Source organism: Python bivittatus, unplaced genomic scaffold (assembly GCF_059951505.1).
Source record: "Python bivittatus isolate LINGU-HERP-01145 unplaced genomic scaffold, Pbiv_v1 ctg000080_np1212, whole genome shotgun sequence".
Lineage (NCBI taxonomy): Eukaryota > Metazoa > Chordata > Lepidosauria > Squamata > Pythonidae > Python > Python bivittatus.
This window is the reverse complement of record NW_028277035.1, coordinates 11,265,619-11,278,064: the sequence shown is the minus strand read 5'-3', so window position 1 is coordinate 11,278,064 and position 12,446 is coordinate 11,265,619. Positions and strand designations below refer to the sequence as shown.

General features: G+C 41.1%; 1 protein-coding gene across 2 annotated transcripts in view; it reads left to right on the top strand.

The window, feature by feature from the left end:
- The window catches only part of DNAH9 (dynein axonemal heavy chain 9), a 212,906-nt gene that overhangs the window by 105,502 nt on the left and 94,958 nt on the right, over positions 1-12,446 (top strand). For both annotated transcript variants that reach the window (XM_088133503.1, XM_088133502.1), the window contains exons 44-48: positions 2,229-2,391; positions 4,346-4,469; positions 6,711-6,853; positions 7,575-7,736; positions 9,757-9,990. In XM_088133503.1, the coding sequence (XP_087989629.1) occupies positions 2,229-2,391; positions 4,346-4,469; positions 6,711-6,853; positions 7,575-7,736; positions 9,757-9,990 (826 nt within the window). The remainder of the gene's footprint in view (positions 1-2,228; positions 2,392-4,345; positions 4,470-6,710; positions 6,854-7,574; positions 7,737-9,756; positions 9,991-12,446) is intronic.

The following is a 12,446-nucleotide window of genomic DNA, read 5'->3' as shown; positions in this document are numbered from 1 at the left end:
GATGGAAGAGATAGTTTATTCTGTGTGTGTGTGTGTGTGTGTGTGTATTTCATTGTATATATGTGTGTACAATATAACACAATGAGACAAATTCTTTCCAGGCATTAGGAAAAGAAAACATGGAGAAAAGATGGGAAAATGCACTCTGACATTTCCATGTTGTAGGGAATGATCTGAAGTGAGAGGACCATCATGTTTGACTGCATCCAGTTAGGATTTCTATGCATTGAAACTGTGTAACCAGGGTTTCCATTCCCATAGTGATTGCAACTTGGTTAATTAGAAGCGGTCTTCAACCTTCCCAGTCAACATGGGGAGATCGAGGTTGGATCATGTACCTTTCATACCTTCCCCCTTTCTCCCCCAGGCTTCTCAAGAAGTATAAAAATGTGTGGGCAATAGAAAGAACAATATGTCTCCGGCCAGAATGCACTGTTACGTTCCGGTGATTCTGATGTGAAGGTTTAATTCATTTGATTCAATTTAATTCAATAAGTAGAGAGGGCTTCCGAAAGATTAAAATCATGCCTGAAATGAAGTCATAAGTAAAAGCAGGAGGCTGGATCATTGACCCTGGAGTGGAGACAGATCATGAAACCCAGGTTGTTGTCCTTCCTAACAATGTGAAAGGCATGGTGTGAAAGGGGGCAGGATATGGGCACAATAAATGCCATTGTTATTATTAAGATACTTAATAATAGTATCTAAGAAGAATGGAATCAGATAGTATTGAGGAATGCAGGGGTGCTGCAGTAAGGTCATCCCCAATGTATTATCAGAGGCATTCCAGTTTAGAGGTCATCCTGTGATTTACAATATTTTCTTTACTATTCCTATGTAGCAAACCAGAAGTATATAACCTGTAATCTTGCTCTGTTCAGGCTCTTCTGCAATTCTTTGGCAAGGAGCCCAGTGATCACTGTAGTTGTACATGCCTCTAAAAGATACTTTCTTGCATCTATCTACAATCATTTTGGTCATCTTTCCCCCAAGTGGACATCTTTCCCCCAACACTGATAACAAATTTCTAGATTATTCACAACTTACTTTAGGCTATGGCAAGAATCAGGGAAGGGAAGTTGCCTAATTCACTAATGTAAATGATCAACCATGTTGAACTCTGAATGTTGTTCGCTGAACCCAGGCCCTTTTCCAGCTATTGGATTCATATCTTGACTGAAAAAAATGTCCCTGATGGCAAGGTAGGCATTGCTAAATTAACTAGGCCTTGTATCTGAGTCGGGTAAGCCACATGAAAGAGCCTCTTTTTGAAAGGTGGGGCTATGGCAAGTGCCCATCACTCTCCAGGATGACAAAGCAACAAGATGAAATAACTGTGATAAATACAGATGCCACAGGGTGGCCAAGAGGCCAAATAAAGGTGGAAAAAGTTTTTCTCAGAACTCGAAGGCTTCACAGCAAGTATGGTTCCTGACACAAGGACAAAATGAGAATTGATGGGTAATTGCCATCTCTCAGGAAGTTACTCTCTCATTCTGCTTTCTTGGTTCCTGAGTCAGGACTTCACCATTCAGAAATATCCTCCTAAATCTAAGAAAACAAACAAGCAGTCTCCCGAGGTAAGAACTTCATTTGCAGTATATTTCAGGCACATAAGCTAAGGGCACTGGTGAACTGAAACACTTGACAAGATCTGGTAGAAGTGTAGATTTACATGGTATTTTAAGGAGATTCAAATGAGTATAATTAGGTTGGTATATGTCAGCGAGATGGCAAAAGTTGATTGATGTGGCTAAAATGGGCATTAAGAATTACACTTGGGGAAAAAAAAGACAAAACTCAAAATGCTACCAAGTTGGAACTGATAATGAGGTTTATAATTTTCAGCCCTTCAAGGAAGGTCAGGTCAGAAGTCAGATGCTGCAAGGATGATAGGAACTTTATTGCTGTAGGATATAGTAACAGAATCTTGAAAGCCTGTCAGAGATTTCCTCTGCCCCCTCTCATACAAACAGGATCAAAGCAGGGTTATCCTGAATTTCTTTCTTATCCCATCTTCTTTCTGAGGACTAAGTTGAAGTTTACTTAACATTTCTCGCATGCCTTCTTTAAGATTATCTCTGTACTCCTCTGTGCTAATCAAGAGACATAATGGCTTAAGATTTTGCATGGTTTGAATCTAACAGATTACTCTGTCTGCCATACGTTGATATTTACTCCACAGAAGAAACATTTGATGTGAAATGATTGTGTATCTTTCTGTTTAGTTGCCGAATCAACCGTATCCTGGAATCTCCCAGAGGGAATGCTCTGCTGGTGGGTGTGGGTGGAAGTGGCAAGCAGAGCCTGACAAGATTGGCAGCTTTCATTAGCTCTCTGGAGATTTTCCAGATCACCCTGAGGAAAGGCTACGGAATTCCTGATCTGAAGGTGAGAGGCTTATAACCAAGAAGGCAGGCCCTATGCCAGTAGGGCTTTAAATGTGGCAAGTAGTGCCTTGAATTCACCGGGAAGCCAACTGGTAACCAGCGCATCTCACAGAGCATGGGTATTATCTGAGCAAGGTGTGATTGACCTATCACTACTTGTGCCACTGCACTGTTTACAAACTGTAGCTTCGGTATGGATTTCAAGGGCAGCACCATGTAGAATGCATTGGAGTAGTCCAGCTGTGAAGTGACCAAGGCATGAGTGACCATGAGGAGGGCCTCCCAGTCCAGGAAAGGCACAATGGCACACAAGTTAAATCTGTGCAAAGGCCCACTTGGCCACAATTCTCACCTGCTCTTCAAGCAGGGCCCGTGATTCCAGGAGGAACCCCAGATTGTTCATTAGACCCAAACGGGAAAATGCAAGCCCATTCAGGGCCAAAGATGGAAGATCCCCAGCACCAGGAGGCTCAAACATACCCAGCCCCTCAGTCTTGCTAAGCTGGAATCTGAACTTGTTCCTACCCATCCATATTCTCACAGGTTCCAGGCACTGGGACATGACATCAACAACATTGCTCAGCTGTTCCAGGGACGATATGTATAGCTGAGTACTATTAGCATACTGATGATAACTGATCCTGAACTGATGGATGATCTGACCCTGTGGCTTCGTGTAGATGTTAAATTAATAAATAATCATAACCATGATCATAAACAAAATTTTTTGGACTTACTATAAAGAATGCCATGATAGAGTAGCCACTATAATCCATTGGTATCGGTTGAAAAACTAGAATTTCTGAGTTTTCAGAATGAAGTATAATCATAACACTGAAACAGTTGTTGAAAATGATGACGTTAATATTTTATGGCTTTTTCACATCACAACAGATTACCATCTAGAATGCAACATAGCAGGTATAACAATAATCAAAAGAGTATTTTTTGTAGATGTGGCAATACCCAGGGACAACAGAACTGACAAAAAGAATTGGAAAAGAATGACAGAATCTAGAGATTGAACAATCGAAATGGGTAGATTATGGAAAAGATCTTGCAAAGTCATCCCTATAATTATTGGTGCATTAGGCAGGATAACAAACACACACATTTTTACAAGAACTAAATATTTTGGCTGTAACAGCTGTGGATTTACAAAAAAAACACCTTGCACATCAAACACTACTTTGATAATTCCTAGTTTCCTAGCTGGAAGTTGAATTTCTGAAGAATATTAGTCAAAGATGTGGTTTGTCGTCGTCATCATGATCATGAACCTGCAGGAATATATATAACTCTGCTACCTCAGGATACATATGGGGTGGTTTACTTGAAAGTTATTCTGGGTCAGAATCTGTAAATAGTAAGCTAACCTATTGAGAAATAATGCTTGGATGGAACTTTCCATAGAAAGGAGATTTTCCTACAAGAGTGTCTCTTTTCCCTTTGTTTTCTGAGGTGATCTAGGACCGTAGTGATAACAACCCACTTGAATACTTAATTCAGAATACTTGATTCTGCTCTAAGTTCACCTCAGAATGATAGCAGAATAAATAGCAAGGGAATTTTACTTTAGCATTTTTTTCATTAAAAACAAAGGTTATGGAGATGTGTTTAAGAAACATATGAATGTCCAAAGAGAAAAAACAAGATTCTGTTACAGTAGTAAGGATTGGTCTCCTAACGAAAAGGACTGTGTAAAGATACTGTATTGGTAGTTTTGCTGGTATCGAACCTGTGTTTCTGTATTTCCTTCAAATGTAATTGTTATGTGTACAGTAATGAACCATACAATCAGTAGTAGTGTGATTTTAAAGGTATGGACTTGATGCTGAGAAACCAATGGATTTTGAATGTAATAGTTCCCAAGATGACTGGAATCTCCTCTTACAGCTCTTGTCTAAAAATTGGATTCTGAAATATTCATGGCTTTTCCTTCATTGTGCTTACAGGCTGACCTAGCGGCACAATGTCTAACAGCAGGAATAAAGAATGTGGGTACTGTCTTTCTTCTGACTGATGCTCAACTGGCTGATGAGAGATTCTTAGTTCTGGTAAATGACTTGCTAGCTTCAGGTATGTATTCATAGTAATTTCAACTTCATCTACAGGAAAAAGGAAATGAGAATTGTGAAAAACTTGCCCAGAATGTCTGAGTTCACACAACATGCTAGGCTAGACTAAAACAGGGTTGGTTGGCTTGTGACTCAGCATCCTGTGGGAGCCTAGCCTTTGGATTAGCGTGTTGTGTGCCCCAGGCATTATGTTAAACTATTATATGGTTTATTAGGGGTAAGGCACAGCATCTTGTGTGAGTATGCCACTAAGCTAGCCAATTTATACAATGAATTTACCTGTAACTTCAGCTTTTATTCTAGCATTATTATTTGCCAGGCAGCAGTTTCTTTTAGAGCCTCGTGAGCACCCTTTCTATGTTTATATGCACATACATTTCTAAGAATGCTAGATTTGGGAAGGACCATTTAGTGTATCAATTCCAACCTCCTGCTCAGTGCAGAATCCAAATTAAAGCATCATAGACAGTGGCTGGCTAGACTTGCTTGAATACCTGCAGTGATGAGGACTCCATCATCTCTCTGGGTCATAAGTTCTACTGCCAAGCTGCTCTTTAAGGAATATGCCTTGCTATAATTTACATCCATTATCCTGCGCCCTGCACTCTGGCACAATAAAGAATAGTTCCTGACCTTTTGTGTGACAGCCTGAAAAGTGATATCATACCTTTGCTCACTTTTCTCTTGTAAAGGCTAAATGTTCCCAGCTGCTACAGTCTCTCTTCATAAGGCTTCATTGCTAATCATTGTGCTTCTCTAAACCAATTCTAGTTTGTCTGAATTCATCTTCAAGTGTGGTGCCAGTGTGAGGTGGGGTTTAACTAATAGTAAAATGAAACAATTCTTTATTTCTTAGTTTTTTTTAACTATATATGTATATGCCACCAACTCCATACACACTCATGGTAACATATGACAAAAATGAAAACTTCTATATTTAAGCAATAAAACATTAAACCATTCGTGACAATAAACTAACAAACACTAGTCAATAATGACACAAATAAATTATAATACCCATCACTATACCTATATCAGAACAATAGCATATTAAAATAAAAAAATAAGATAACCGTCAGCCCCCAAAGGCCCTCTGGAATAATTCAGCATTAAATGCTTTCTGGAAAACCATATAGTTAGGGGTGAGTCTGATGTCTAAAGGGATGCTCTTCAATAATGCAGAGCCCACATATTAAGGGCCACCAGGCTGACCTCTCTCCCTCTGTAGCCACCAACTGAAACTGCCCATTCAGGAAGGAACAGAATCATTGAAAAGCAGTTCCCCCAGTCCCCAATCCTTGTAGGCATCAAGGAGGATACCATGATTGATTATATCAAATGCCACTGAGAGGTTCAGGAGGAGGAGAAGCAGTGCACTACCTCCATCTGACAAAAATAATCTATTGTGATCAGTGATGTTTCTGTTCCACACTCAGACCTCAATACTGACTGGAAAGGATCCAGTTAATCCACTTCTTCCAGGGTGCTTTGCAACTGCCATATCATTATCTTCTATACTACCTTCCCAAGAAAGGGAAAGTTGAATACCAGGTGATAGTTGTCAAAATTAGTCAGATCCAGGGAAGGTCTCTTGAAGAGGCCTGTCTCCCAGATCCAACAAGACACATCCCTTCTGTGCCTCCCAAAGGAGCCAGGTAGGGCACAGACCCTGCCCACAGATGGCCGAAGGCCTGCTAGGTAGCACCTATCCACTTCACTGGAGTCCACAGGCCAAAAGGAGTCCCAGCTAACACTGCAGGATGTTGTCGCAGGCACAAGTGCAGAAAGGGGGCTCATGAAAGGGAGGCCTGTGTTACTTTATTAACAAAGCGCAGTACAAAGCAGTCACAATATCCAGGCCAGGGGATGCCTGTCAGCCATACAAATATAGCAATCGCTGTTGCTGAACGATATTGTTCTTTCACTGTTTCTGCCTTGGTTGTGAGGTAAGTTACTGTAGCTACAGACCAGGTCCAGAATAATGACAAATAACTCCTCTGTAATTTTTCCACTGTGTCATAGAGATGTATCTTTTGTTTCATTTCTTAATCCCTTTGCCTTCTGTACCCCTATACCTCTTCACAGATCAGGTAAAGTGCCTATTACAGAATCAGAGCCCATGGAAAACAAAGAAATGAATTTGCTACTTCTCTTAAAAGTGTTTTCCTTTGTCCCCAGCATGATATAGAATGCTGCAGATACGGAATTTTGTGTCGAATCAAATGATATTCTGTGTTTCTAGGAGAAATTCCTGATCTTTTTCCTGATGAAGAAGTGGAAAATATCATAAGTAATATGAGGAATGAAGTAAAAGCTCATGGTTTGATGGACACAAGGGAGGCCTGTTGGAAATTCTTTATTGATCGGGTTAGACGACAACTCAAGGTAAGACCCACTCTTTTTTGTTGTGTGTGATGTTTCTGAGGGTGATCTTTGTACAATTTATCTCCAAGCAATGAAGTATTGCTATTTAAGTGCTGCAACTTAGGGGGAGATATCTGGATCCTGCATAACACAAGAATCATAACCACACTTTTATGCAAGAAAAATAATAGAGACTAGGCTGAGACGTGGTGTCTTACTGTTTCTGGGTTGTGTTTTTGGTTGGAAAGGTGACTTCAGTGGCACTTACTCTTCAGCACCTCAAAAGCTACTGACCGGAAGCGCAATCTAGCAGAACTGTGCAGATAGTGAGGGATTTCTCTATGTTCCCATTTTGTATATCATTCTGCCTGCTCTGTCTATAAGATTGCTAATCTAGTGTTGCTTCTTTCTGCCTTTGTTCCCAAATATGCAAGCATGGAGCTCTTTAGTTAATTAGGTGCTAAGCTTTGCCTATCTCTATTCTGTGTTTCCTTCAATAAATCACCTTTCTGTTATAGTTGCAAAACCCTGCTTCGTGAATGGTTGCTCAGGTAATATTCTCACTCTCAAGAGTGTTCATATGCACATGCAAATGCTTTCCTTTCAACAATTTTGAGCCATGCATCTCTGGAGGCCTCCCTCAGCCAGATTCTGGAATATCTTGAAAGTCATAAAGCAAAGATCTTCTCCTTCATCATTCTGTTCAGATTATTTTCCTCGTTGCCTGTTCTACTTTCCTTAGGTGGCACTTTGCTTTTCTCCAGTGGGGAACAAGTTGAGAGTTCGCAGCCGGAAGTTCCCAGCCATTGTGAACTGTACAGCGATAGACTGGTTCCATGAGTGGCCTCAAGAAGCTCTGGAGTCAGTCAGCCTGCGCTTCTTGCAGGGGACAGAAGCTATTGAGGTAAGTGACTGTTGCAGGGTCATGTCACATACTTTCTCCCAACTGCAAGGTTGGACAACTGTTTATTTTGTGAGGCACTTCTGGTCCCTTTCGGCTGCAGACCAAGAGGAGAAGCCACCTCATTTGATCAGCATCCCAAGCTGTGTATGCAGAGTCCTAATGTGCCTGTGTGGCTGCCTTCTTCAAATGGATTGTTGGCTCCATATGTGAGGTGATGTCCACATGTGAAAATCATCTCTTGAGGGGTATTATTACTCACAACTGGAACTATAGCAACCAATCACCACTCAAGATTGCAATTTTAGGGTCAGTTTATGAGGATGTTCCTATGGTTAGTGCAAAGCGTGGTACGCATTAGGATGCAGGTTCAGATGAATGTCAGTGTATAGACGCCAGTCAAACTGTGAAGCTTCAGGGGTTTTTCAGGCAATGCTTTCTTCTAAAAATAAGAAATGGGTGAGGAGAATATTGTTTTTTTTGGAACTCCTAGCACTTGAGATTGAATTTGGGGTGTCAAGTCTCAAGTAGAAAGATATTATGCACACATTCATTTGGGAAATCTATGTTTAATAGTAAAGTCTCCGTTGAGTTGATTTTGACTCCTGGTGGCTTCATGGACATGTCCACTGCTTAGCTTTTAAGCCCAAACAGGTCAGCCAGGTGCTGCTGCCATTGTTTAGTAGAACACCTGCCAAAACAACAACAACAACAACCCACCAAACAACAATTGTAGTCCTATTTATACAAACATCCATAGTCTTTTCAGAGAAGAAGGGAAACAACTTGGCAAGAGAGGTTTGGGTTCAGAAGTATGAAATATGAATGTTGTGCAGGTTTCCTGGGCGATAATATATGATCCTTTTGTCCTTTTTAAGATACAGTCCTTTGGCATCCCACTCATAGTCTGGGGAAAACACAGACCACACATTTGGCTACGCTAAATGGTTTCCCTGCTATTGGAGGCAATGGGAGGGAAACATTTTATAATAAGAAATAAAGAAAAGCCCTGGAAGTGGACACAGAGACACAAATATCTATGTCGTCCTGTTTCTGTCCTGTTGCTCTAGAGCCAGCAGGACTATGAGCTCCTTGGGGGCCTCTCAGATTGGAAAATTTCAAAGAGATGCTTTCTCTGTAGAGGATCCCTTGGTTCCTAAGGTGGCTAGTGTATGTGAATAAGTATAAGTGAATATGTGCTTCTCTTTCTGCTATTTGATAGGGAAGTGGGTTGTACTTACTTTCCAGTCACCACAATTAAATTTCTCAAAGCTGGGTAAGATTAACATTTAAGTGCTATCCTTTACTGGTGGGGATACGTCTAGAGGATAAAGAGAAACCTGCATCTTCCACTAAGATTAGAGCTAGTTCCAGAGAACTGGGAGAAATGGTTTTAAAACTTCATTGTTTATCTTGTAATGGCAGGGGAGTCCCTGTCAAGAGTAGAGATTCTCTTCTAATACTTTCCTCTCATGAGGCTTCCAGTGCATCTACCCAAGAAGACCTGTTTTTACTTTCTATGCATGTATATGCATCATACTTATGCACAGATGTTTTGCAGCAGTGTGTTGTCATGGTTAAGATGTTGGACTAGGACTGGGGAGACCAAGGTTCAAGTCCATCCTCAGCTATGGAAGCCCTCTGGGTGATTTGGGCTGGTCTGTCACTTCCAACCTGAGTCACAGGTTTGTTGTTGTGGGGAAAAATTGGAAAAGGGAGTGCGATGTATACTGCTCTGAGTTCCTAAAGGAAAAGTGGGATATAAATTGCATAAAATTAGTAATTTGAAGTAACATATGATTTGGTAAACACTAATAAAGTTTCACATAGTATATCAGAATCAGGAAATTCTTGATAAGGTGTTTCATGTATTTTCTAGAATGTTGTGGATTTCAGTTTGGTAATCAGTACTTTATGTAAGACATATCCATGAAACTTAATCAAACTGCTTTGTTATTCAGCTTGAAATAGTTTCTTTTTTAAAATTGTTCTTATCATCATCATCATCATCGTCATCATCAAGGCTCCTGTGAAAGAATCTATCAGCAAGTTCATGGCTTACATTCATACCAGTGTTAATGAGATGTCCTATTCTTACCTGAGTAATGAACGTCGTTATAATTACACCACCCCCAAATCATTCTTGGAGCAAATCAAACTATATCAGAATTTGCTGCTTAAAAAGAGAAAGGAACTAACAGCAAAGATGGAGCGACTAGAAAATGGCCTACAGAAGCTCAGCAGCACATCAGCACAGGTGAGAAGGCTCCCATTTTAGCTGGAAGGCTGGAAACTTATGCAAACATTCTAAAAGGAAGTAAAGAATTATCTGTGCAATGCGGGTTGAGAGCTACGTGCATTCAGTTGCATGAACTCTTGTTGGATTTCTTGATCCTTGCACATGAGTTGTAGTGAGATGTTAATAAGCAGGTAACTTTTGGATGAGAGGGACAATGAATTCACAAGACTGTTTTATTCCCTGCTATTTTTAGTCCTGATGTTTCCTCATCCTGCAGAACAGGAACTGGAGTTGTGCTAGAATATTATCTGCTTTGTTCCTGGAAAAAGGAAGATACTGGCTTGGTTGAACATCTCACTAAGCCATAATATTTTGTTTTGCTTGATTTTTGTTTACATTATATTGTTTGTAAACCATGGTTAATGGCTCAGCTTTCCTGTAAATTCAGTCACTTTTTAAGCTACTGTTGTGCTTTGAAGTTCTACAGGGCTTGGGGTCCAAGTGTCTTCAAGACCACCTGCTCCAAATAGAACCTGACAGCCCAAGGCATGTCTGTGGAGGTGCTTGCTGAGAGTCCCCACCCTTGTGAGATGTGACAAGAGGGGACTTGGAAGCAATATTCTCTACCAGAATGCGCCTCCTGTAGAATGCCCTCCCACCAAATATAAGACCCCTAGCCTTAGAGTTGCATGATTAAAGTTTCATAGAAGCTTTTGTACTAGATAAATAAAAATTAAATAAATAAAAAGAGCAGGCAGAGTAATGGATAAACAGGGGCCACAGAAGGCAATTCTGCACTGATGCTCCCAGCTGTTTCTTAAGCCAACTTCAGAAATTCCTCTCCAGATTGCAGTGGGCTGGCAATAGGGCTGGGCTGGTGCTCGCTCTAGACTGTGGTCACTGGAAGACCTGACTGGTTTTCCCCCCGCTTCTTGCCTTTTCGATCCATGCAGGGAAGGGATGCCTTGCTGGCTGGCTCCTGTGGGGATGGGACTGCCTGCCTTTTCCTCTTCCTTCCTCACTAGTCTGTATGGCTTTCCTTTGCTTTCCCAGATGTTTGCACACATGGATGCTGTCACACACACCCCTGCCCTCAGAATCTCCTTTGACACTAATGCAGGCCCTGTCTTTTTTCCTTATGGTACTGTTGCAGCTCCAGTGCCCCAATAATCAGTAGGGAACAGGTTGTTCTTTTGTTCCTACTTTCCTTTGTATGTCTGTGGAAACTCTGTAGCAAGGAAGGACTGATAATTCAGCTTCACAGAAAAAAAAATAGCAATATTCTTATATTTTAGCTTAAAGATGGTTTAAAAAAGTAAAGGAAGGGAAGCCCTGCAGTATTGTGGACGGGGGCTGAGAAAGCAAGGGGAGCAAGCTTGCCCCAGCTGAGCAGAAATCAGTGGGATGCCCGTTGGGAGTTGTCAGGGTTGACTGGAGCATGAGTTTCTAGGGTCAAAGGCTGACTTAACAGGCCATCACTGGGTCAATTGCAAGACTGAAAAAACAAGCAAACAATTGGCACTGCAGCCAGTTGGACCCAGGGCTGCCACTAGAACAGAATGAGGGACCATCAGCAGGGACCATCCACTCTGAAGGGCTCAAGGCTGCTTGGGTCACAAAAAAGCAGTTCTGACTCAGAGATGGAAATCATGTGTACAGGGTGCATTTCAGTAGGCTGGGATGGGAAGAAGACAGCATCGTCCACTCCTACGTTCAGGAAGCAGTGAGTGGCCTGAACTGGAAAAGGGCCAAGCAGAAAGTGTGTATCTGTCCAGAGCAAATCCTGAAGTCTCTGTCTACAGGTTACTTCCCCCTGAGTTCAGTAGGTCATGAGGTGCTAAATCAGTACCATTGGATTCAGGCCTCCAGCATGAACAGCCAGAAATCCTTGAGCCAATTTGATATGGATAGTTGCTTCCTGACCTGGCATATGGAAACCTCTGAACAAGAAAATGTAAAGGTACAACATCAAAAATCTGTAAGGAGTGTGAACTGAGACCCTGGCTCCCTTACCTTTCACTCTTTCCTCAAAGTGGATCTTCAGGGTAATCATTTCCAAACTGAGATGTATATGGGCTTTAAAAACACCCTTATAACCTTTTGCAAATTTTGCTTTCATATTCTCATAGAAAGACAGTGAACTGACCTGGTCTAAATGTGAAGAGGGTAAAGGTAGTAGGAGAATGTTGGTACTATGAAAAAAGAAGTCAAGATTTTTCTCCCCAAATGGGGCATATTTTGAGGCACTTTCAGGGCAGCTTATAAATTGTAGTTTATCTAAAAGTACCACTAAGGTTCCTTGATCTGATTCTTTTCTGGTTTCTTGCTGAATGTAAGAGAATGATCTCCCTTGAATGAGATATTGCCTTATTTGGGGAACATCCAGCTTCTGATTTGCAACTTTGAATCATTGTTCAATTTGCTGCTTAGCTGTTCTAGCTTTAAAATACATTTTTTTTAAAAAAATAAAACTT